This window comes from Alligator mississippiensis, chromosome 4 (assembly GCF_030867095.1).
Source record: "Alligator mississippiensis isolate rAllMis1 chromosome 4, rAllMis1, whole genome shotgun sequence".
NCBI lineage: Eukaryota > Metazoa > Chordata > Crocodylia > Alligatoridae > Alligator > Alligator mississippiensis.
The window spans coordinates 5,484,563-5,510,021 of record NC_081827.1 but is presented as its reverse complement, the minus strand read 5'-3'; the positions used below and the strand labels follow the sequence as shown (position 1 = coordinate 5,510,021).

The following is a 25,459-nucleotide window of genomic DNA, read 5'->3' as shown; positions in this document are numbered from 1 at the left end:
AGCGCATTAACGAACGCGTAGCCGTGCTCACTGCGCATTCATGAACGTCAGGTGCTCGCTGCGATCAGACGTGAGCGTGTTAGGAGTTCGGGCCAATGCTGCACCAGACCGAAATGCATCCCCACCCTGCCTGGGAGAAGCACGCAAGGTTAGCATGATCTAACATGCTATCCATGAGTATTGTTAAAGAGTCAGACCTGGGAGCCTGGTTTTCATGGCCTCTTCTGCAGCAGACGCAGGTGACCCAAGCCCGGGGTAGCAAGGGGCTGCTGGGCTGGTGGGGGCTGCCCCCGCTGTCCTGTAATCCCTTTCCTGCTTGTCCTCCCAGTTGTTTCCCCCACGGACTCCCAGCCCTGGCAGCTCCAGCATTTAGAAACATCCAACGCCCAGCCCGAGCTCCTTCATCACCAGTCACGTCCTTTTGCTCGGCCCAGAGACCTGGTGGGGGGGTGCTCATTGCCCCCCTCCCCCGCTGCTGCCTCCCCAGCCCGGTGTCTGCATCACGCATGCGGTGGCTGGCGTGCAGACACCCCCTTGCAGCGGGGACGCGCGCCCTGGCTCTCCCCGGCGCGGCGCTGCGGAGCGGAGCGGAGCGGAGGACGCGCCCCAGCTGTGCGGGCCAGGGCGGGATGCGCCGCCTTTAAAGCGCGCCGCGCGCCCGCCTGCCCGTCTCGTGTATCGCGGTGCGGAGCGGAGCGGAGCGGAGCAGCCATGGGCAGCGCAGCAGAGCCCGGGCGGCGGCGGCGCTACACGCACGGGGCTTTCGGTGAGTGCGGGCCCGGGGCAGCCCCGCTCCGCTCCGCTCCCGGGGCAAGGCGGGCTCTTGCAACCTGGCAGTGTCCCCGGGGCTGGGAGCCGCACGGGTGCTGCCCGGCCCCTGGGGAGAGAGGGGGTGCCAGGCGTGGGGCTCGGGGGTGAGCACCAGCAGTGCTTGGGCTTGCTGGGCAAGCCGGGCTTGAGCCCCCCTGCAGAAAAAACCCCGTCGGGTTGTGCTCCCTTTGTCTACAGGGGGATAAGAGCGGTCTCTCTGCTGCAAGGATGATGCCAGCTGTGTGAGGTCTCTGGGGTCACCCAGACTCGGTGGCACTGCCTGGAAGGGGGCTCGGGGCACCCCGGCGGACAGGCCCCACTTGCTCTAGGCCGTTCCTGCCGGTTTCTAACTGTGCGCTCCTCCTCCTCTCACCCCCCTGCAAGGCATCCCAAACAAACCAGGGGGATTTCACTTACTTGGTAGTGGTTTGAGCAGCTCGGGTCCTCCCTGCTTGGACTGCCAGCCGGCCCCGGACTAGATGGACGGGGAAACTCCTGCTGGAAGCAGGGTCGGCCTTGTCCGGACCAGCCGAAGCATTGCTTCCACGCTCCCCTTCTGGCCGGAGGCATCTGCTTGGATGCTATAAGCAGGCAGGGTTATAAAAACAGGGCTCGAGCCCTAGTGCAGTGAAGTAGGTGCTTGGTCAGGAGTAGCAGCCAGGTGTTTGGCTTGTCTTCCTTCCAGCTACAGGTCGGACCGCGGCTGGGGTGGAAGAGGCTGTAACCGCCACATCCCTGTCGCGGTGCGGGGGTGACTCTCCCTCGCTGTGTCCTTTTGCAGACTTCCCGAGGGAATTTGACCACAAGCCTGATGACCACCGGAGGGGGTCACTCTGCGACCGGCAGTGTGCGGCCATCAACAACATGCAGGGCGACCTTGGGGACATGCACTCGGGGTCTCATCAGCACAGCATCATGACGCCCAGGATCCTGCCAGGTACGCGGAGGAGGGAGTGGGCTACAGGTGCCTCATGTGCCATGCTGGGGGGACACGGTCCCTGCTCCGGTCACTGCTGACTGTCCAGAGCCCACCGTGGGACTTGTTGGAAGCGGAGAGGGCTCCGTCTCTTCTGCTGGGGTCACACCAAGAAGCAGCCTGGGTGCTTGGGTCTTTGGTTTGGCCGCTGCCTGGCAGGTGTGGCCCCTGGGAGCCCAAGCCAGGAGATCCTGTGGTGGTAGTGGCAGCAGTGCTAGCATGGCAAGGCTTCCTTGTGATCGTGGCTCTACTGGGGATTACGCTATGACCCTTCAGCAGGACAGTGATGAAGTGCAGTTCAGTAGGTGCCAGGGCCGTGCCCCCACCTCCTCTCTCTGCTACTCCTTTGTGGGATTGCTGCCCTCCTCGGTGTGGATGAAGGGGGCATTGATCTAACAAGCTAGAAATGCATGTGGTGGTGATGCCCTTCCTCCACCCATTTCTCTTTCCCCTCTGGATTATGTTACCGTTTGACTTAAACCGTGGCTCTCGGGTGTCCTCGGTTCAATGCTCTTTCCCCATCTGGCGGGCACCCAGAAGGGGACCCAAGCCATCCTGCCCTGCTCCGGAGGCCCCAAAGCCGGTTGCTCCATCAGGTGTGAGCTGTTAGCAAGGCTGTTGTCTTGCCAACCCGAAGGAGGGTGATTCTCAGACTTTGCTATGGTGCAGACCTTGTTTCCATGAGAAACCTGGGTCTTGTAGGAACCACAGGACTGTTCGCAGTAGTTTGTTTTCCCAAAAGCCTGCCCTCCGTCCCTCTCCCGGGTCTGTGGAGAGGGCTGGTTCCACTCCTGCCTTCCTCCACCTCTCTGACGTGGAGCCAGGACGGGGCTGTTTTGTGCTGTCGGTGGGATCCCAAGTACTGCAAAACCACTGGGTTGCAAGGTGTGGCTGTGCAATCCTGGCTAGCCAGGGGTAGGTCATAACTGGGTACCTTTTCTCCCCCGCAGTGATCTCCACGCCAGCCTGCTGCCAGCAGCTATCGGACGAGTTGCCCATCTGCGACAGCTGCCCCTTGAAAACGACCATCACGGCAGAAAATGAGGTGGAAGCCGCCAAGCTCTCCAACAACTACAAGGTCAGCTTGGGCTCGTGGCTGCTGGTCCCACTGTCCTGACCCATCCTTTCTGACTTGGATGTGCCTGTGCACCTCTGCTCTCTGGGGCAGGGCCCTTTCCTTGCTGCACCGTTGTTGCTCTGATCCTCTGCAGGGGGGTAGCACTGGGTGCCCGGAGCCTTGGTTTTTTTTAAGCAAATGCTTTGCCCCAGAGGTGAGAGCAGACTCTGGGTCTGCACTAGATACTCAGGACCAGTGACGGGGCTTGGCTTTGCAGTATAACCTGGGCACAGTTGCTACCAGTGTTTTGCACTCCAGCTGGATGTAGTGATGACAGGGCTGTAACACACTGAACCTGGCCCCTGCTATGCTGTGAAGATTAGCAGATGGGTGATGGGTATCTGGCTACAAACACAGGTGCCAATAATCAACCTGATTGAGCTTGGGGCATTACACTAACGCACCTCTGGGTTGTCCTTGTGTGGCCCTCCTAATGTCTTGCTTCATGTGGAGTTGGACTCCTTAACTTCTACAAGCTGCTGCCTGGTTTAATTGGTGGGATGTGGCAGAGGAAGCTGCTGGCAAATAGATGAGCTGCTTTGATGGGAGAAGTGCAAACATTTGAAGTGATCAAGCTGGGATGGGAGACCAAATAAGCTGGGGACTGGAGCCTGGGACTGGAGAACTGAATACCAGCTGTTGCCCATGTTTTGTGCCCATAGTAGAGTCCCTCTTGCAGTCTGATTTGTAGCTAGCTCCCTGGGGGGGTGTGAGAGGCTGGGATGGGCCAGGAAGTGCTGTTAACCCTCCTGCAGGTGGGAAAATCTGAGGTCCCAAAGGACTAAGCAACTTCCCCAGGTGCTCTTGGAAACTGAGCTTGTTTCAGACCTCTCACTGGCTTTGTTTTACCCAAACCAAGATGCAAATTGCTGATCCTTTGAAGCGGAACAGCCTGAGCACTTTTGCAGGGAAAGCTCCTTCCCGGGGTCCTGGAAGGAGATAACACTTCACTCCAGCCTGTGAGGCAGGGCTGCTCCTGCTTTCTGAGCATTAGCTGGCTTTCAAATTGCAGTTTCCTCTTAACCATGAAGAGGATGTGAAGAGATGGCCTCTCATCCAGGCTGAGTAGGAAAGAAACCTGAGGCTTCCTGTGGGAGAGGTGGAGTTGCTCCAATCTGATGCAATGGGGACTTCATAAAACCACTCCTGATAGCTGGCTGCTGATGGTCATTGGGCCTCTTGCTGTCTCCACAATCCTTGGAGTTGCATGGGCCAGCTGCAAGCTCTGCTTTTAATCCCAGCTGTATCCCCATCTCTCTAAAGCAGGCCTGGAGGTCCAAGACCCAGACTCAAAATAGCTCGAGCAGCTCCTCCACTACCTGCTGCATGCATGCATGCATGCATGCATGTCTGAGCAGCCCTTAGCTGGACAACCCTGCACTGTTCATGCACAAACCCTGAGGAGCAGCACCCCATGGCATGGTTGATGCCTGGCCTCCTTCCCCTGCTCTGTCCCTATAGGTAGGACATGTCCTAGGTGGGGGGTACCAGTGGTGACACCCCATGTGCTGAACTTGGGGCTTTGCTTGGTGGCACAAATGCTGTCCCCCTGCCGTGAAGCCATGTGCCAGACTCCTGCCTAGTGCTAAAGCAGTGACAGGTGTGGCCTGCAATCGCACGGACCTGACTGCATGTTGTGTGACCCACTGTCTCCCGAACAGTTTGGCTTCAAGAAGTGGAAGAGTCACGTGACGGCCCGGCCCTGGGCAGACCGCTCGGAGATCGTGAAGGAGCTCTACTCGGACCTGAATGTCATCAAGAGCTCGAGAGGTATGCAGTATTGTAGCTGGGGCTGGTCCTGCTTGGAGCAGGGGGCTGGACTAGATGTGACCTCCTGTGGTCCCTTCCCACCCTTGTTTTTTCTGATTGGTTTAGAAAAAAAAAAAAAAAAAAAAAAGACTGGGTTGCCACTGATCTGCCCAGCATGCAGCAAGCTTTCTGGCATGGTGGGTGGGAGAAGTCCTAAATCTGCCCCCCAGGATTACTAGAAGCCTAGAGACTTGAGGGAGAAGGGGATCCCTGTGTACCAGCCAGGGGGACTGAGCTGCCTGGCCTGCACATGTGTGGTCTGTCATCCCTCCCTGGAAAGGGAGGGAAGGGAGAAGTACTCTTCTCCCCCCACAAAGGAGGCTTGAAACTAAAGGTGTCTCTTGCATGATGGAAAATGAAGATTGCAAAGAAGTGACTGAACAGCAAAGCGGATGTACTTCCCAGGGTCTTGTCTATTGGCAACCCACCGCTTGGGCACAGCAGTTATCATTTGTGGATGTAACAGGCAGCTTGAACTAAGTGTGGGTCTTGGCCCAGCTTCCAGCAGGTCCTAGACCTGGAGCAGAGATGTATGGGTGGAGAGGCTGGGTAGAAACTTGGCCCATGGGGATCTTGCAGCGGTGGTAGGGGCTGCTAGGGGCTTGGAGCATGCTTGATGCCTACTAGGCTAGGATGGGACCAGGGGAGCTCTCCTCCTACGTCCTGACTCCTTGCAAGGCTGAGAGCCTTCCTCCCTTGCTGCCCATGGCTGCAGGGAGCATTGCTCCACCTGGCAGTGGAAGAGCTTTGAGCAGCTGCAAATGCTAGAGCTGGCTGTCTTCCCTCAAGACGACCCTGCACTGGGATCGCATCGGGACCCCTCTTAGCTCTGTAGCTAGAAGCATCTTAAACAGTGACTGTCCTGCAGAGGTGGCTCCTTCCTTCCACAGGGGATGGGTCTTGTGTGGGTGCAGAGCACGCTTCTGGGTCCCCCAGCCCAGCAGCATGCGCGCTGTGTGCACGTTGCACTCTGGTCTCTGGGGCTACGACCATCCTGAAATGCAGCCTGCTCCCAAACCAGCCAGGATGGGTGTCCTCACCCCCTCATGTCCCTTCTCACCAGGCTCCACAGTCACCTGTGGGAACATCTTCTACCTGCTGCTGTTTGGATGGTGGCTGTCTCTCGTCTACCTCCTGGTTGCTGCTGTGATGTTCCTCTCTGTGGTTGCAGCTCCATACGGTATGGCCTGCAGAGACTCGTGATAATGGTCTGGGTCCTAGTTTTTACCCCACAGCCAGGGCACATCTGACATGCTGACCTCCAGCCAGCAAAGGAAACGATAGTGGATTCCAGCAACCCTCGTGTTGTTGGTTTTTCCCCCTTCTCCAAGTTCCTCCCATAGAGGTGGGAAGTCCCAACGCCAGACCTCTGCTAGCTGCAGAAGCTCTTTGAATTGCAGCTCTGGCCCCTGCCCTGCTCCCCCAAGCAGCAGCATCAACTGCAGGGGTGCCGAGCCCACAGCTTAGCCCTTCCTGATGCTGGAGCAGTCCCAGGGCTGACTGCTGTCTCTCCCTGTAGGAAAGCTGTGCTGGGACCTGGCGGGCTATTTCTTCTGGCCCTTTGGGAAAGTGATCCAGAAAGTGGAGGTGAGTTGGATGAGAGCTGCCTGCTCTGGGGCAGGGTCCTTTTGGCCCAGCCCCTGACTTCTTTAGGTCTTTATTCCGACTCCCCTGGGTGCAGCAGCCGAGTCCTCTCCCATGCGGGCCCTCCTGTGTGCGGCTCTTTCTGAGCGGCCCTGCTGTCCTCCCATCTCCAGGCTGACCCCCCTCTGAGGAAGTGCAACACCCTGTTCAACAAGTGCACGGTCATCTCGGAAGTGAGCAACCCCAAGGAGAGCACCCCCTTGCTCCCCCAGCACAACGTGGGGCAGGGGCTGGCAGGCGACGCTGATGCCACATACTGGGTAAGGCTCCTGCCTGGCTGGGCACTGTCCCTGCATCATGCTGGAGGGAGAAGATGACCCTTGGGAGTGGTTGGGGAGTCTGTTTTTGGGGGGGCCACCAGCACAAACCCAAATGAGGACTGTGGTGGTCAACAGTGTCCTCTGGCTACAGCCTCCCCGTTGCAGGGGCCAGGCTGTATCGCACTGCTATAAGCTGTGCCGGCTGTCTTTAGCTGGGAGGAATATGGGGTGCTGAGCTGTCCCCTGGGTACCGGTATGGACCGGCCTTGCTCTGCTCTTCCCCAGCATCGTACCGACACCTACGTCTGGCTCTTGCTGGGCTACCCATTCCTCGCCGTCGCCCACAGTCTGGTCTGCTTCATCTCCTGGCTCCTCGTGTTCATCATCCCCATCGCCAAGATGAATGCACGGACAGTGACTCGGATCCTGCTCCTGCCCCCAGAGCAGGTGCACGTCCAGCGCGTGAGGAAGGTGGGTCGCTCCAGCCTGCCCCTCCTAAGGGGACCGGGTGAGGGCTGGTGTCCAGAGGCAGTGTCCCGTTGGGTGCCAGCACTCCCAGTACTCTGCTTCTCCCTTGTACTGGAGGGGTTGGGCAGGAAGGACTTGGAGCAAAGAAATGACCCAAAGGCTTCTGCCCCCACTCAGACTGAGGTGCCGCTGGATGCAGAAGTGATTCTGTGCTGCTACCGTGCCGTGAACGCTTACTACTACAAATATGCCGTGGACGGGATCAACGTCTTCGCTGTCAGTATCCTTGAACCGGCGGCTGCCCCTGGCTCGGGGCAGTGTCACGGGTTGGGCGGCTCTGAGCTGAGATGACGGCGCGGGGGAGAGAGAAGATGCTGGGAACAAATGCAGGAATCATCCCTAAGGCAGGGCGAGTTGAGCTTTCTTGGTCCTTGGTGGCTGCTGGGCATCGGTCACTGGCTCCCGGTCCTTGTTCTCGACCTGGCAGGGAGCTCGTGGACAATGGACCCACTGATTGCTGCTTAACCAGGCTGGTCGGGGATCTTCCAGCATCTCTGAACTAATTGGTGGAGGGCAGGCAGGGTATGATGGGGCGGTGGGGGTAGATCCCTAGGTGGGGGAAATGCGAATGGGGTTTATCTGAAGCATCCTCTTCTGCCAGTGCTGGAGATCAGGTTTGACCCCGTACAGCACTTAAAGGGAATTTCACCCCACTGAAGGTCTGTAGGAGCATAAAACGCCTCACCAGGGGCCTAGGCCAAGTGCACCAGGACATGGCAAGGTAAAGCAGGGACATGGCTTGCAGGCTGGGAGGGGTGGGTGGAGATCGAACCTCCTCGAGCTGGAGGCTGTCCAGCACTTGCCAGCAGCAGGCTGCCCCTTGACCAGCTCTGCTGCAGACCTGCTGCCCCTGGTGATCGTGACCCTGGTGCTGGGCTACGTCGACAGCCACAACCGCTTCATCAGCTCCCCTGTGAAGTTCACGCTCTCGCTGCTCTCCATCATGCCCCTCTCCTACTACATCGGCATGGCCATTGCCAGGTAAGCAAGACCGTCCTTGCTGCTCTGATGGGTTGAGGGCAGCCACGATTCCTGCATCACCCTGAACCACTGTAGTAGTGTAATAGTTAAGTCTTAAGGCTCCTGACTTTTTTGTGTGTTGGTATTTCTCCCCTCCCCTACTGGACACGGCGGGTCTAGATTGGCTTGGGATGGAAAGGCCAGTTGCATTGCTGTCGACCATGATGGGCAAGCGGCTCCCAAAACCAAATGGGACTTTGCCCTTCAGTACGAGGGGTGGGATCCACATGGCTGTTGCCCTTGAAGGTGGGCAGAAACTTCTCACCTGGGTGCAGCGGTCCTCCCAGAGCCCATCCTGGCACAGCCTCTCCAAGCTGAGGTCCGTCTCTGTGTGCTTCAGTATTTCAGCGCAGAGTAACTTTGCAGTGGGGGCCGTGGTGAACGCCACGTTCGGCTCCATCACCGAGCTGACCTTCTACATCACGGCCCTTATCAAGGGCACCCGCGAGGGGAACAAGTGCTACGAGGAGATCGTGAAGGCGGCCTTGACGGGGACCCTGGTGGGCTGTGTCCTCTTTGTCCCGGTGAGTCTGGCTGGAAGCCCCGCGGCTCAGTCCTGTTCTCCGCTTGCTCTGTGTCCGTCTGATCCTCGTGACGTCTGCTTCTGCCTCAGTGTAAATCTCTCCCACTTGCCTTCCTTGGTCTCCTCCTCGTGGGAATGGTCTCCCATCCCAGTGACAACTTGGGGGCAGGGGGAGAAGGACTCTCTAGGCCACGAGCTTTCAAGGGACTTGGCTTACTATGACCCAAGAGCTCGGTAGTGATAACACATCCTCTGTTTCCTCCCAGGGCTTGTGCATGGTGATTGGGGGCATCAAACACCAGGAGCAGAAATTCAACAGCAGGTCGGCAGGCGTCAGCTCAGCCCTGCTCTTCCTCTCTGTGGGAGGTAAGGTGTGGAAACCTGGTGCAGGAAGGAGGGGGCAATGGCTTGGATATCTTGGCTGTACCAGGTCGTGGCCTTCGCGATGACCCATGGGTCTTGCAAGACCCATCGCAGGGTGGGAGCAGCACTTGAGCATCTATTAACAGCCTCTCTTTTGTAGAAGCAGGGTGTTGGCTGCTGAGGTCCCCTGCTTTTTACCTGGGGCAGGGGCAGGTGCAATGTCTTGTGTTGTATCGGGATTGACAGTAGCTTTGGGAAGACTACATGGACTTCCACAGGATGGTGTGGACAGGGCTGATGCTGTCAGGCAGGGGTTTAGACCAAATGGGATCTCTGGAGGTCCCTTCCAGCTGACTTGTCCATGAAGCCCATCATGGGACCCTTCCCTGGTGTGTTCAGGCTGGCTCTAGGTCCTCCTCTACATCAGATCTGTTCCTGTCCCCATGTCGAGAGGCTCAGGGGTGCCTCCTTGGTGGTACCATTCGCTATTGCAGGAGCCTCCCTGCATCTCTGGAAACGACTTAGATTTAGGAACAGCATTCAGTCCATGCCATGGGGGAATGCAGCACCTGACCGTGACGGGGCATGGGGATGGGCAGACTCCCAGCGCCCAACTTCCCTGCAGGCCAGATGCTTGAAAGGAGTGTGGCTTTACCTTGGTGCTCGGAGTAACCCCAGCAGCCGGGCTGAGGAGGCCTCTTCCCGCAGCTCGCTGCTCTGCAGGGACTCGAGGAAAAGCCCTGTGCCTGCTGGAGGCCCTGAGGGCTCTCGCTGGGCTCAAACTGGTGTAGCCGGATAGCCGTAGGCAAACCTGTGTTAACCAAGAAGCTGAGCAGAGGCCAGCAGGCCACGGGGCCCCTTGCCCACGGTGCTGGGGTTGGGTTGGGGGGTCTCTGCCTCGGATGAGCACCCTTCTGACCCTTGCGCTGCCACCACAGGTGTCTTTGCCCCGACGCTCTTCTCCAAAGTCTATGGGAGGCTGGTTTGCGGTGAATGCCAGAACATCACACACAACCCCCTGGGGCACTACCTGTGCCAGAACTGCCACTTCGACCTGGTAAGTCGAATGGGGAGCAGCAAGGTGCGTTGTCGTGTCGTTTCCACCTCCCCTGACTCCTGGTCTTTCTTGCAGATGGCAAACAACGGCACCCTCTACTACAGCCACGTTCAGTAAGTGCCCACGAGCATGGAGGACCTGGTGGGCAGGGGGGAGGGCAGTCCTACCAGATCCAGGAGGCAGCTGCTTGCGCAGCTCTGCTCCAAGGCTTGTCGCACCACCAGCAACACTGGGCTCCCCCCTTGGGCTTAGTGCCCTGGAGAAGACCCCATGGGCTTTGCATGGACCCATGGTTTCCACAGGACTGCCCCCTTCCTTGCACTGCTGTGGATGGTGCTGGCTGCCCCTACACACTTGCCTTTGTTGCTGCTGTGCCCAGCACTGGCCTGCAGCATCCCCTTGCTGGGCCCGCTCTGAGCCGTGTGCTCCCCGTGATGCTGCAGTCCTGCTGCATCCGGTACCAGCCTTGCCTTGACGGCCGAGTCGTCTGGGGGACTCTGAAGGACCAGTGATGGGTCCAGCCTGTGACCTCCCCTTGCTGCCAAGATGGGTCTGGGGTGAAAGGGATGCTCGTAGCCCACAATGAAGCCGAGGCTCTGGTTTAGGATGCTGGGAGCCGGCTGCCCCCACCCCGGAGCGGTTTGTTTTTTGGGGCTCTGTCTAGCCTGTGATGTGTTGCAGGCCCCTGGTGTACACGGTGTCACTCCTGCTCCCGGTCGCCTACCTCATTGGTCTCTGCTTCACTCTGAAGACTCACTGCCACATCTACGACATTCACATCAGCGACTGCCACAGTAAGTCCCTGCCGGGGTGGTCTGGGCAGAGGGGGCCGTGTGCTCCCGGGACTGGCTGGTGCCTGGGGACAAGACTGGTTCTTGGCTCGGTCCACGGGTGAGATGCTTAACCCTGTTAGCCAAGTAGAGCCCCTCTATAGGGAGGGGAAATGGATGGCTCCCCTCCTTCTGCAGCTAATGATGGGGGTAAAACTAGCTGGCCTGGGCTGAGGGGGCACTAGAGGATATAATGCATGAGCTGCGGGGGGGGATTCTTCTGCCCTCCTTCCCCTCCCACCCCAGCAGCAAGAAACAGGAAACTTGGCATGAACCAGCTTGGATAGAAGGGATTTGACTGGCATCCCTGTGCCGAGAGCCTGGGTAGGGCATGGGTGATCAGCTCCTGGAGCAGAAATCTAGCTGCCCCATCCAGGCCTGACCCTGGGGTACAAGCTGGTACTGATGGGGCTGCTGGCTGGGTGTGCGCACTCCCACGGCCAAAGGGAGGTGAGCAGATAGATGCCACCATGACACAATATCCTGGCTGAGCCCAGGGGTGACTCTTTTTGAGACCCATCCTGGATCACTTGCTTCCTTGCTCTTTTTCCCCCAGTGCCTGGTCACCATCACAGTGCTGTGGTCCACTGGTCCCGCTGGAGGGCCCTGGTCATCCTCCTGCTCTCCACCTTGTGCATGTCTGCCTGCGCCGACCTGGCCACGGAGCACATCAGCCCCATCCTCACCAGTTCCACCGTCTCTCAGGTAAGGAGCCGTCTGGCACCGAACAACCCTCTGTGGATCCCAGTTGGAGGATGCTGTGATACTCAGGCTTGAGGCTTGCACCAAATCTTGCCTCCAACAACCAGGCTGCTGCTGCTGCTGTCCCAAGGGGTGCACACAATGAGCCTTGCAAGGCTGGAATCAAGCAGTGTCCCTGTCACGAACCAGCTGCCAGATCTGCGGTGGCTCTTCCCCCATCAGGAATATATTCGGAGCTCTATCGAGTGCGCGGGAGGGGACGGGTACCTGCTGGCTCTGTCTTGGCTAACTCTCTCGCTCTGTCCCCTCTCCACAGTACTTCATTGGGGTGACTGTCCTGGCCATGGTGCCAGAGCTCCCAGAGATAGTCAACGGGATCCAGTTTGCCCTGCAGAACAACCTGAGCTTGAGGTGAGTGCCCAAGGCTGACCCTGGTCTGGCTCTTGCAGCCTGTATGAAATAGCTGAGACCTGTCTGCTACTAGACAAGCAGAGGCTGAACCACGCACCCTAGATGGATGCCCACCTCTCTCGGAAGTACGGCATAGTGCTGGATGCTCCTAGCTTGGGTTGAAGTGGGGGCATCAATCTGCCCCAACTCATCCCTTCCTGCTTGACTGTATGTTGGAGGTATTTAGCTCTCTACATGGGGCACCTGCTTTGGATAAGCTTCTTGAGGAGCTATCTGCTTTGCATGGGCCTGGTTCAGCAGGGTGGCTGCCGTCTTCCTCGAGTGCTAATAGGCAGTACGTGGATGCTGGGTCGAAGAACAGGCTCAGCGGCAGTCTTGGAGAGGATCTGGGAAGGACCCATGGGCCTGGCATGAGGCACTACTGAGCACATTGCCAGAGCCACGTTGGGGTGGGGAGGGCATCTTTGGGCACTTGCCTTTGCTGGGAGGAAGGTGCTTGGAGTTCAGCACTTGCATGGCTAAGGTGCCTGTGTTGATGGGTCCTGTGCCCAGAGATGTGGCCACTACAGCATCCAGGGAATGGGACAAGTGCAGTCTCCTGCTGCTGGGCTCTGTCAAACCCTTGTGCTGTCCCATACAGGAAGGGAATGAAGCTTTGTGGATTTGGGGCCCTCTTCTCTCGTTCTCCGTAGCTGTCATGGACTGCCTAAAGCAAACGAGACATGACCCAAAGCTGGTCTGTGCTCAAGACCAGTGAAATGCCAGCACCCTAGTCCAACAGTGTGGAGGGGGGGAAGGTAGCAGGGGTGTACAGACTTGTGTACATTCATGTGTAGTGACGGTCTTCTCTGCCTAGCATCGAGATTGGGAACTGCATCGCTGTCCAGGTCTGCATGCTCCAGATCCCCATCCTGGTGCTCTTCACAATCTTCTATGTGAGTCATGAAGCTGGAGCCAGAGCAGGGCACTAGACTGTCGTGGTGCTGAGTGGTGTCACCTGCTCTGCACAGGCCATGGAGCCTGGGGGCAAAGCCCCTGAGGCTGCAGGTGCCCATGGGACAACTGGCCAGTGGTGTTGTCTAGCACTGGTGAAAGATACTGGGCTGCATGCTCTCTTGTAGAGCAGCATCAGGTGAGGGCAAGGTGGGGCTCCCCACTGACACCTCTGTTGGAGGGATGACTGCTGTTCTCCAGTCTCCCACACAACTGTCTAGCTGGACAACACAATTGGAGGACTTGCTAACTTTAATGCCCTCAAATTGTTTTAAAGGGCCTCAGCTAGAATGCAGACGGGTGATGCTTGTAGCTGCAGGCACCTCGTCCTCCGAATCAGGGTGGAAAAAGTCTCTTCCTTGGCCTTCTTGAGACCTGAGGAAACCAGGCTGCAGGAGCTCATGTCGAACGCTGAGGGGTTTGGGTTGGAGATCTCAACCCAAACCCCTCTTGCAGTGGGCAGAAAACAACAGGATGCAGTTCAGCAAGGAGAGATGCAAAGTGCTGCACCTAGGGAGGAAAAATGTCCAGCACACCTACAGCCTAGGGAATGACCTGCTTGGTGGCACAGAGGTGGAAAGGGATGTTGGAGTCCTAGTGGACTCCAAGATGAACACGAGTCGGCAGTGTGACGAAGCCATCAGAAACGCCAATGGCACTTTATCGTGCATCAGCAGATGCATGACGAATAGGTCCAAGGAGGTGATACTTCCCCTCTATCGGGCGCTGGTCAGACCGCAGTTGGAGTACTGTGTGCAATTCTGGGCGCCGCACTTCAAAAAGGATGCGGATAACCTGGAGAGGGTCCAGAGAAGGGCAACTCGTATAGTCAAGGGCCTGCAGACCAAGCCCTACGAGGAGAGACTAGAGAACCTGGACCTTTTCAGCCTCCGCAAGAGAAGGTTGAGAGGCGACCTTGTGGCTGCCTATAAGTTCATCACGGGGGTACAGAAGGGAATTGGTGAGGATTTATTCACCAAGGCACCCCCGGGGGTTACAAGAAACAATGGCCACAAGCTAGCAGAGAGCAGATTTAGATTGGACATTAGGAAGAACTTCTTCACAGTTCGAGTGGCCAAGGTCTGGAACGGGCTCCCAAGGGAGGTGGTGCTCTTCCCTACCCTGGGGGTCTTCAAGAGGAGGTTAGACGAGTATCTAGCTGGGGTCATCTAGACGCAGCACTCTTTCCTGCTTATGCAGGGGGTCAGACTCGATGATCTATTGAGGTCCCTTCCGACCCTAACATCTATGAATCTCCTCCTCCACTGTGCCCAGCTCTGCTCATCTGTCATCTTCCACTTGCCGTGGGTGGGCAGAGAACGGAGACGGGCTGGGTTTGTTCCTCTGAACTTGCAGTGATGCTGACTTTTTTTTTTTTTAATCCTTGCTGAGCACACCATTGCTGGCAGCCAAGGAGACTAACTGCTCTCTGCCCTCCCACAGCCCACTGGTTTCATACTGGTCTTCAGTGACCTCCACGTCTATGCCAGCATGTTCAGTGTGGTCCTCATGAACTACATCTTCATGGATGGCAAGTGTGACTACTTCCAAGGTAACAGCCCTCTCCTCCATGGTGTCCTAGTGCTTCCAGCTCCTTTTCAGCCTTTTTTACTATTACTCAAGACTTCCTTCAGTGCCCCAGGCCTGATAACACAATGCTGTACTTGTTTGGGGTTTTTTTGAAGATTTAACCTACAAATGCTCCTTGATCTAAACTGATTTTGGCTTTTCTTGCTTGCTAAAAGATGAATTGGATTACCCAGCTACAAACCAGATCTGCCTCCTTTTTAAATCGGTAGACTGCAGAACTTTAATCCCAGCTAACCATGTCAATCATGGTAGAGAGCAGCTCTTTCAGCAGACGGGTACCATCTGACCTGGTATCATCTACCTCGCAAATGGGCTTTCACTGGTACTTGTAGATACAAGGCACAAAAGTTAGTGATCCAGGTCTGGATCCTACACCAAGCAAACTGGCTTGTCCATCTAGTGAAATAATATATCAGCCTGTCGGAGGCACAGGCTTTCCCCAGGGAAGGATGGGATCCTGTCACCTTCCACTCCTAACCATTGCTGTTCTCTCTTCCCTAGGTACAGTCCTGGTGATGGTCTACTTCATCCTCCTAGCCGTGTATTTCTTTGCTCCGTCCCCTGCTGGCTGCTGAGGCCTGTCTCCACTGGACCTTGTCTCCAGATCTCCTGGAGTTGGCTTCTCTCCAAAAGTTTGCTCAGGGATTTTCCTGGTCTGGTTTTAACTAAAACAGAGGAAAGCTGAAGAACCTGCCACCGGAGGTTTTAGTCTCTACTGGGAAAAGGGCATTTTGAGTGCCCGAACTGCCCATCTTCTGAACCCAAGATGGAGCCTCAAAGCCCAAGCACTTGCATGTGGTATTGGTGGCGGCGGCAGCAGCAGCACATTTGAGTTGTGCATGGAGAAACGCACATGAGCTCAAGTTCCTAAAACCCAGAAGATGTCTACCTTTTTAGGCTCTTGAGGATGGACTGCTCCCTGCTCAGGGCTGTGCTCTCCAAGGAGATGTCTGGAAAGACCCAAATGTCCTAGCAGGACAAAGGTGGCATCGCGGACATGGGGACCTGAAACTAACACTGGCCTGTGGAAATGACGCACAAGGGTGTTTTGTTACTTTGAAAAGCACCGAGTGGTTTTTTTCCAACTGTTCTCATTAAAGCAATTTTGTACGAACAAGGAATAGGTCTGCTCCTTTCGAACGAGGGCTCTGCAAGTGGCTGCCTCCAGGGGCCAGGGCTCTAGCCGGCGACTTATCTTATGGAGGTTTTTCTTCCATAATTGCTCTGTGGAAATACTGGTCCTTGTGCATCTGGCAGGCTACAGCCATGCTGGGGGAGTGATGAACACTGGAGGTGATGCACTCTGCACAGAGTGGTGGAGTAGATGGAGATACTGGGAGACTCCGTCTGGATCCCTAATATTTGAAGAAGGTGGAATAGGGAAGGGAACAGTGTGGGAGGGGGAGGCTTTTATCCAAAAGTCCTCGCCTTGTTGCCAGCCTCCAAGTCACTGCTCCCTGCACACCCTGCGCTGAGAGCTATTTGGAGCGTGTGCTACTACTGGCTAGTAAAGAGTAGTCGAGAGCTACTGGGCTACTGAACCGCCCACTTGCTGTAGCACTAAAAATTTAAACCATTGACTCTCTTGTCTCTGCTGACTCCAAGAGGAGGTTGTACCTGGCTTGTAACTTGTAGCTGTTAGGGTCGGAAGGGACCTTCGATAGATCGAGTCCAACCCCTGCCCTGGGCAGAGAAGAGCACTGGGGTCAGATGACTCCTCTGTAATGTGCTCCTTTGTATTGGACAAGTATCAGAAACCAGGCTATGTCCTCACATTAGGCACTGAGTTGAAGCATCTGTTATCTAGCTACTCCCATGTCTCCCTGCAGCTTACAATAAGCTTGTTCCACTAGAGTCATACTGTCCCTGGATCTGACTCTCTCTGCTCTTGCTTGTAAATCCAGGCAACCAAAAACTGGCTGGTGTTCTTAGGACCTGGCTGTCCTTAAGGAAACGTTTTTTGGTGCCCAATTAATAGCTGCAGTTGCTTAACTAAAGGAGCTTCTGTGTGCTGAAGAGCTCCAATACATGTGGCAAAGCTGCTCCTTCCAGAAACAGGCTGCCTCTTCCCCAGAGCATAAGTCTTCCTTGTAGAAGTTCAGCATGTAGTAAAAGGGAGGTGGGGTAAGGCAGCATTCAACCAGGCGGAGCAGGAGGGGGAGAAGGTGGGTGGTGACTAGAACTAGATGGTGGACAAGTGACCAAAAGTAGCCATCGGTGACAGGTTGCATGTGTTCAGCACTAAGTGCCCAAGATGATGCAAGTATTTTGGGCTTGCAATCTGCTAACGCTGTCTCAAATCTGCAGAATGCTCTTAACTTGTCCTACATCCCCCCAAAAATGGGGATGGGGTGCATCTTGCTTGTGGATGGGCAATGATTTGGGTATCTTGGCTGTACCTGCCCATCCTACTGCAGTGCACAGCTTGTTTCTGGGTCATGGCTTTTTTGTGACAACCCATAGGTCATCTAGACCATTGAGCCTTGATCTCCAGCTTGGTCTCCCAGTCCTCAGGTCAACAGATGCTGCTTAAAGTTTAATTCCTACAGTAGTGGTTTTTTTTTTTTTTTTTTTTCTTTTTTGCTGTAGCACTGAGACAGTAATGACAGCAAGGCTAGCTTCTGACTGCACAGTCACTGTGCAAGTGCCTAAAGATCCTGCTTTCACTGACTTGTAGTATCTTCTAAGGGTGGTGCTAGCAGCCCTACCTTGAGATTGGGCTAGAAGGGAGGCTTATAGCACTAAACCTGGTATCTGAGTGCAAGGGCTTCTATGTTGCAGGGCCCAGGAGGATGGTACTTGCTTCCCATGCTGTGGGGTACCTCAACTCCCCCACTAACGGCAAAAATAGCATGAGGCACAGCATGTAAGTGACTGCAGGAGTGGAAATGCCAAATGGTGCATACAAGGCCACAGGCTCCTCTAAGGGGAGTTCCCTATCTGGTACTGATAGTTGGGTTAATCCTTGTCCTGGTCAAGCTAAGGCTGAGATGGGTCAAGGTATAGCTGAGATCCCCATGGAGGCTCTGGGCATCCTAGTTAGACCTTGCCGTCCAAGCTAATCCATCCAGGTCCTGCTGAGTGGCTGGGGAGTACCAGCTTTGAGCTTGGAAAGGCCAGTCACAAAGTGGAATAAATTATCCCAGCAGCAAGCTCTGCTCAGGATAAAAATGTGCCTGCTTCCACACCACCTTCTCTCCTTGCTTTTTGCTAACAACCCCAAGATGTTCAAACAGCAGCCAGTACCTCCCAGGACTACCTTCTCTAAGCAAGCACAAGCCTGCACCCAGCTTAAATGCACTGCTCTGCAGCTGTGTAGCTTGCTAGCTCTCCTGAGCCAGGAGGAAATCTGGAGTGAGCACAAAGCTGGGGTAGGTCCTGCTAGTTGCCCTGATGGAAAAGCTAAACCTGTACAAGGGGGGGAACATTAGAAGTCCTGAGTGAAACTCCAGCTTTGTTCATGCCTATCAGCTCGACTAAAGGGTGAAGGGCTCAGGTAGCCCTTTTAGACTAACCCAAGTGACTGGGAGATGGAAGCTCTTGTAGCCAACAACCTACTTCATCAGATAAATGTCTGACACCGTAGGTTGTTACTTCTTAAAAGTTCAGGACCTTCTGAACCAGTTATTCTGGAAAAGGCCACCCTGCCCTACAGCCTACCCTTGCTAACCCCTTCTGCCTTCTGTGCCTAGAGGCTCAGGCAAGAGCATAAGCAGGGTAAGGGCAAGATCAAATATTTCCCAAAATCAGGCCAGGACTTGCCTTTAGTGAGCTTGAGCTCCCCTCTTGGAAAGGAGCCAACAGCATCTGCAATCCAGGAACTGTCCCCAGGCCAGACTAACGAGCTCTGCCTGTTTCCCTTATGGAAAATGGATGCATTCACAACTTACAGGAGCATTGGAGGTGTGAGAACTGCTTGCTCCCTCAGCAGTAACATGGTGGTTGAAGATGGACTACCTGTGTTTATTTGCATACCACACAGCTTTCTCCCAAAAAATAGCCTTCCAGAACAGGGCTTCTCTCAAATGGGGAAGCTGAATTTTTCTACTCAGAATAGAAGCATGGAGACACTGCAAGATGCCTGCTGCTGCTTTCTCTCCTCTTCCCTCCAGCAGCTACATGGAGGGAGGGACTGAGTTGAGCAGGGCTGGAGCAAGGGTGGGGTACAGGGGTGTGATCGCCTAGTTTAAAAACTACTGGCAACAGCAGTGGCATTCTTATCCATGCCATCCTGAGAGTCAATTAGCTTCATGACTCATAATCTACCTGAATCCTGCTACTTGTTCTTTACTCCAGAGGTGGTAATAACCTACTAATCAAACTATCCTTTTTTCAGCAATTTTGCTGTTATCTACCCTGTGTCTCCTCCTCTTTCACAATCCTAGTAACTAGTTTTAGCTCATCTCAAAATCCTAGCTCCACCCATGGAGTCCAGTATTCTCTCAGTAGCCACAGGGGACAGATAAGGAGCAATGGTCTTAAACAGTACTACGTGAAACTTAGTTGGAGACATAGGCACCAACTTCTATTTTTGCCAGGGAGGCTTAAGATGATGGGCATGTGGAAAGTTTTATGCATTTCAGGTGACAGCTCTCTTTCCAAGGAGGCCCTCGCATACTCAGCTCTTCTAGCTGCAGATTAGGAAGAAGTTTCTCAGCATGAGGGTGGTCAGGCATTTGAACAGACCACTTGGAGAGGCTGTGGAATGGCCATCCTTGGATGTGTTTAAGAGCACATTGGACAGACACAAGGCTGGGATGGTTTAATTAGGGATGATCTGGTCCTTAGCAGTAGGTTGGCTTACAGGTGTGACCTCCTGGGTCACCTGTAAGGGGATGGCAGGGTCCCTTCCAATGCTACCATCTTATAATACTTGCTCAGGTGTGATCTGGCAGCTGTGGGCTTCTGTATCACTCAGTAAGTGGGTTTAGAAACTTCCTCTTCTCATTAAACACAGCTGCTCTGTTACTATGAGGCTGTTGGGTTGACCAACAGCCTTGGTAGAGACCAAACCTCCACACCACAAAGGACCAGAGGCAAGGGAAGAGGTGAAGAAACAAGGTATGTGATCTGGACAGGTTTATTCATCAGAGCTTTAAAAAAACAAAAAAACCAAAAAAAAAAAAAGGGGGAACAGCCAAAAACACTGACAAGGTACATAAATACAGGCCAGCACATGTGTGCAGCTCGCAGCCCTCCGCCCACCCCTGCACGGCTCCACACAGGATTCAGTCGCACAAAAAAAAGAGAGAGAGAGAGAGAGAGAGAAGCAGATCGAGAAAGGACATCCACCAGCGACGGCATGCACAGACTCCCACACCACGCATGTGCACAGGACGTGACTTACGGACCGAAAGTAAGGCAAGCATGGAGTTTCACCCCACCCCCTCCCCACCTCCTAAAAAAAGGGCACCCACTGGCTCTCGCAGAGCAGGCTTTTCCTATTATCCAAGCAAGCTTCTGCTCGGACTTTGTATCCCTACGTGAATAGCACTAGAGCGTTGTCCCATGCATCTGCCCGCGGCTTCCAGGGACTAGACCGAATGCTGTAGTAGAGGACCTGAACTTGAGTCTGGGAAGCACCCTGGCACCAAGCTGAGCTGTTCTTGCCTCACCCATGAACCATATTCACATTAGAGGGTCAATACATGGTGACCAGCCCTTGAAAGGGCTAGAAATGGCTGTGGCTGGGATGTTTCATCCACAGGGCAGGGTCAGAGGTGAGATTTGAATCGGCTGCTGCTCTGAACTTAGGCAGGAAAAGGGCGTTTGGGTTGGTACAGTGATCCCTTCACAGCTGCACGTGAGATGACTGCCCTCCCCGTCCAGCACAGTGACTTGAGGGCATGGGCATGAGAGGAGCAAAGAAACAGCTGCTAGTGGATCTGCGCTGGATCTGAAACCACCCGGCTGGAGTCTGAAGGGATGGCACATGCGAGGCATTACTCCCTGGTCCCCAGGGAGCCCCCGGCAGAGTGTACAGGGCATGGGGAGACAGCTCTGAGAACTGGCTGGCCATGCTGTTGCTCCAGCACCATTTCTTGCAGAATTAATTTAGTCACCGAAAAAGGCAAAATGCTGCAGTCGTTACTTAGCACCTCAGAGAAGGTGAGGGGGAAAGAAGAGATGTGATATTGTTTTCTTCGGCAACAGCAAAGCTAAGGAGCCTCTTGGCGATGTGCTGCCGCAAGCTGAAATTGGTAAGGAGCCAACTCATCTGCTGAGGTTACGCCTCCCAGCAGCAGCAAAACCAGGCTCTGAAACAAGAAAATGGGGAAAGGCACTTCCCTAGGAAGGAGAGGTAAAGCTTAGGCTCTGTTCTCCGCAGCATGTAGCAGTGACGTGAGCCCCCCTCTGTGCGACGCCCAGCCTGCAGAGCCTGCAGCCTTCAGCATCAGTCTCTTCCCTAAGGCGATGAGACTCACTGCTCTGCCTTTCATCGGGTACCCCACACGTATCCAAAAGCAGTTCTGTGACCAGCAGCAGCAGGTGGGTCCTTAAAAGAGGTGCTATGAGCCAAAGAGGCACAATTTCCAAACGGAGTTGAGAAAGTTTGTTCAGCCACGAAGCCGGAGAGTTCAAGCCTCTGTTTGCCTTGTAACAGGGGCAGCGGAGTGGAAGAGCAGCTATCCAGGGAGCCGAGTGATGATGTGAATTCAGGGCATCCTCTCTTCCTGAGCCAGCCTGCATGCAGGGAGGCTTTGCTGTTTAAACACACACCTCACCCCCCCAAAAAAGCTGCGTGCTGAGAGGCCATGGGGAGCCGGAGCAGGGAAAAGAACGGGTAGAAGCAAACAGATGTTTTCTGCCCATTGAAATTGGGTCAGAAGACACCCAAGAATATCACACACCCCGCAAAGGATCAGAGGGGTGGCCAACTGAAGACAATCACTATGAAGCTCTTATGCTGCCTGTCAGATCACATATATATAGTGATATTTGATGTTTAGTCTTGGGATTATGATTAAAGCTTGCTGGATGCCAAATCGGGCAAGCGGCCATGTTGAATCCCGAGATGCCCCGGTAAATAATCATACTGGTAACGGGGGTGGGAGGGGACGCTGCTGGAGCTCTTGGAGACAGACTGGTATTTCAGCCATTAACCGTTACAACCAGGAGAGGTTTCCCTGCCAGGAGCTTGATTTTCCACAAGCCCCCTTTTATCAGAGAGACAAAAGCAGCTCATCTGAGCCATTCTCTTGCCTTTTCTTCTCCCTCAGAAGTGGGACAGCAGTGAGGTAATCCCATTGCTGTCCACAGTGTGTCCCAGAGCTCAGTAACACAAGATAGCACAGATCAGGAGGCCAGTTCCTTGATTTCACCAACTCAGAGACAAGTTTGTTTTCACGTGCAGAATTGTTCCTGCTTCACTTGATCCGAGGGCTGAGGAGATGCAGGGAGAGCGACCGAAGTGTAAGGCGAGCAGACACAGCTGATGAAGGAAAGGATGAAACCAGTTCAATCCTGGAGTGGCTGAGCACACTCAGTTCCCACTGAAGTCTCTGGAAGGGACAGATACTCAGCCATTAGCAGGACTGGCCCCATGCTAGTGCAGGAGCACGCAATGAACCTAACTGTGCATCCAAGGGGCAGCGAGGACTTCCAACCCACTTCAACATAAAGCCATGTTTCACGCTCCACCTGGACACGATTAAGGCATCGCGCTTACAGTAGGGCACAGGCACTGGCAGCAAAGGCTTTTGCAAGGCTGCACAAATGTGTTGCCTGAAGGATCAAGGCATGAATGACCCCCCCTTGCAAACACTGGAATGAATGAATTCCAACCTAGAGAGTGCCCAAGAGGCCACTTCAGCCAAGAAGAGATTTGAGCAGGCGAGCACTGATGTAGAGCTCCTCCTCACCATTTATCCCCAAAAGATGCAGCCCAGCGCTTGAGCAGCGAGGGGATGCGGGATGGAAGAGGCTGCACTTTTGTAAGTTAGCCACTCATGCAAGACGGCCCCGGTTACACTGGAGGCCAAAAGGCACAGGTTCAGTGTGGACGTTGCACCAAGAGAGAAGACTGTAGCTATTAGATTAAGGCCAACAGGGAACCATCGGATGGCTGAGAGCAGCTAAGCGTCTCTCTAGCTCTCCAGCCTGAGGATCACGCTACACACAGTGAGCAGACTTGCTCGTTAGAAAACCCACCAGAAGCTCAGGAACTGAGGGCTCACCTGACTCCTAGCTGTACACACACTCTCAGCAGACATCAGCAGCATCTGGCAGACACTTCGGATGCTGTAGCTTAGATTAGAACCAAGAGAGAGGCTAGAAAATGTAAAGAAGCAGCCATGCGGATGTGCCCTCCACCCACGAACACTGCCCACTGAGGGCCTCCTCTCACCACTGAACAGAGGAGGCGAGAAAGAAACGTGGAAACATTCTGGGTCTAAATGCCGATCGTCATCGTCACACAACACTAGCACGGTCCACTATCACCACAAGTGAGAAGCACATGGGAGACATCAAGCCTGTCATGGCTGACCAGCCTTCAAGTGGCACTGAACTTTTCCTTGCTAGTATAATGGAAGGGACAGGGACAACACAAAAACAAAGAGCAAGCTGCAGCAGGCTTTGGAGTTGCAAGGGCCCAAAGGACAACGGGGCTGAAAAGGAGCCATCCTTTGTTTTGCCTTGGAAAGAAGAAGCTATATTATATATTTAAAACTGACCATGGGAAAGAGCTTGGTACCTCTGGCATGCCGGGCAATAAGTGACCCCTAATGAGCAAAGCTGGGAGCCTGATGCAGATCAACTGTATGAATTTGCTACTACGATTTATTTGCCTCTACAGTAACATCTTAAAAGGAAAATATAAAAGCGCCCCATTCCACTCTCAGGGGGAGGGAAGGGGTGGGTGGCAGGGAGTTATTTGGGAAAGCTAATTAAAAAGGCACTTAAAAATGGTCGAAAATTGTTTTGTTCAAACCCAGGATCCGCCAAACTCAGGTGCTCCAGTTTCGAGGGCCGGGCGTTTGCATTCTCTAGAGCCAGGTTCCACGGTGAGGTCGGAACAAGAGACCCAGAAGAGCGACGTTTCTTCCTTTCCTGCATTTGGAGGAAGGCAAACACGATTCACAGCAAAGGACAAACAATATCTCTCCCCACCAATTTTGAAAACAGCATTACATTTCCTGGGAAGGCAGATGCGCTGATTTCCTAGCTCTTCAGAAAATGGACATCCACGGGAATGGGTCATCAAAAACCCACAGATGAGTAAAACAGGCAACTGCCAAGCTACTGAGAGAAAAATCCAACGCTGAAGGGGAAAAGACAGGCAACTGATGCAAAGTTGGCACAGCTGGACCATGTCCTGGCCACCGAGGGCAGGAAAACACTTCGGTTACATGGGTGTTAAAATCCATACGGTTAAGTTTCCTAAGAACGCGCCACCCCTTCCCACCCAGCGAGAGAACTTTGCAGTCATCTGAACGAGCAGAAATCTCTAGCTTCCCCACTCCCTGCTAAGCAGATGTTTCAACATGAAAAGACAAGGAGCAATTACCCTTCCTCAACGCCACTACAAACAGCAGTGGGAGTTCAAAAGCAGTGTGGACGATCTCCGTTCCCTGCCTCTACTGCAATGCTCCAGCCATCTCCTAGAACTCAGAAGAGGATGAGGACGTGCCTCTAACACATGCAAGTCTTTGGGGAGGAGGGGGGTGGACATTTTGCAGAGGCAAGGCCAGTTCGGGTATCAGGAGGCCGAATGCCGCCAGAAGCCAAGGGCACGGACTGCGACTGTTCCTTCAGGATGCGGTTGCGCTGCAGCGGTTCCTGTCCTCTGCTTGGTTAAATATGTCTCAAGAAACAATAAGTTAAAAAACACCATGGGTAAGCGTAAGCCGCGGCATTTCCTAAGCCCCTCCCCCACCCCCGACGAGGCTACAAGCGTTATGCAAAGAGCATCCTAGTGGCTGCAACACGACGAATGAATCGGGCAAAGCATCTTCATTCCTGGTGGATTTATACAGATCCATAAATAAAAGGCCGGTTTCCATCCACTTAAAATAAGAGTTTGCAGACGAGGCATCCGAGAGATTTGCCGAGCGAAGCATCAAGCACGTCCTCCCGTCTTCTTGGCCCGTCTTCATCTGTGGTACCCACAAATAGAGAGGGGAGGGGAACGGCCTCTCTCTCGTAGTGTTTCTAGGGCAGAGGGCGAACAAGCAAGGAGGTCTCATTTCAACCGCTCAATGAGTCCCTGTGTGAGTCCCAGGTGCAAGAGCTGAGACCTGGAGAGCTTTGCTAGATGAGGGAAGTAGCCCAGCAGCTTTTCCCATGACAGTTCCAGCAGACTGGGTACTACCAGCCACATCTTAAATAAGGAGCCAGTCCGTTTGTTCTCGTGGATGTTGACTACCCCGCCATGGACGTACATGCAGCCAGCCTATAGGGGAACAGGGCAAGAAAGGTGTTACTCCAGGTCATGTAAGGAGCTAAATACACAGTGGGTTGAGGGCTGGGGCTGCACTTTGGAAGAGCAGGCCCTTCTCGGAAGAGCACTGCTGCCAGGGTTTGCGGGGGAAATGCAAAGCATCCTGGGATGCTGGGGGACTGTGGCTTAACTTGAAACTGGAGGGGATCTGAGACAGAAGTCAATAAAGCAATTTAACCTAAATCAGTTAAGTCTGATACTACATCCATCAGGTTTATCTTAAACCGGTTTTGGCCTTTTGAAAGCGGTTCCTGTGCACTGAACTTCTGTTACGTTACAGATTTGAACTGGCTTCCAACCATTTATACTGGTTTGTGTGTCATTTCCGTCCCTAGCCAAGGAGTCGTTCTGAGTTTGTTACAATGATGTGCTGTGCTACTGATCA

At 54.3% G+C, this 25,459-nt stretch overlaps 2 protein-coding genes across 6 annotated transcripts in view; one reads left to right on the top strand and one right to left on the bottom strand.

Annotated features, from left to right (window-relative positions):
* The first annotated feature begins 652 nt into the window (after positions 1-652).
* On the top strand, positions 653-15,750 carry LOC102566137 (uncharacterized). Of its 4 annotated transcripts, none has more exons than XM_006265144.4 (20): positions 653-766; positions 1,592-1,747; positions 2,737-2,864; positions 4,565-4,673; positions 5,776-5,892; positions 6,232-6,299; positions 6,470-6,616; positions 6,902-7,087; positions 7,262-7,364; positions 7,984-8,125; positions 8,505-8,688; positions 8,954-9,053; positions 9,989-10,107; positions 10,183-10,220; positions 10,789-10,901; positions 11,494-11,642; positions 11,956-12,050; positions 12,907-12,985; positions 14,487-14,595; positions 15,135-15,750. In XM_006265144.4, exons 1-20 carry the CDS (start codon positions 712-714, stop codon positions 15,206-15,208), a joined length of 2,271 nt encoding a protein of 756 aa, XP_006265206.2. In that variant the 5' UTR covers positions 653-711; the 3' UTR covers positions 15,209-15,750. The 4 variants fall into 4 exon arrangements, with proteins under 4 accessions (XP_006265206.2, XP_059581696.1, XP_059581697.1 ...); XM_059725713.1 differs by having other exon boundaries at positions 11,452-11,642; XM_059725714.1 differs by having other exon boundaries at positions 11,452-11,642; positions 12,887-12,985; positions 15,135-15,223.
* A 3,947-nt stretch (positions 15,751-19,697) lies between these two features.
* Positions 19,698-25,459, bottom strand: part of KLHDC10 (kelch domain containing 10) — a 36,531-nt gene continuing 30,769 nt past the window's right edge. Inside the window, exons 9-10 of one of the 2 annotated variants that reach the window (XR_002090284.2) lie at positions 24,142-25,026; positions 19,698-23,684 (exon numbers count right to left, since the gene is read on the bottom strand). Coding sequence is in view for 1 of the 2 variants with exons in the window: in XM_019487640.2 (XP_019343185.1) it covers positions 24,817-25,026 (210 nt within the window). In the remaining variant the exon portion in view is untranslated. Of the gene's footprint in view, positions 25,027-25,459 lie in introns of both variants that reach the window. The other variant, XM_019487640.2, reaches the window with a different exon arrangement.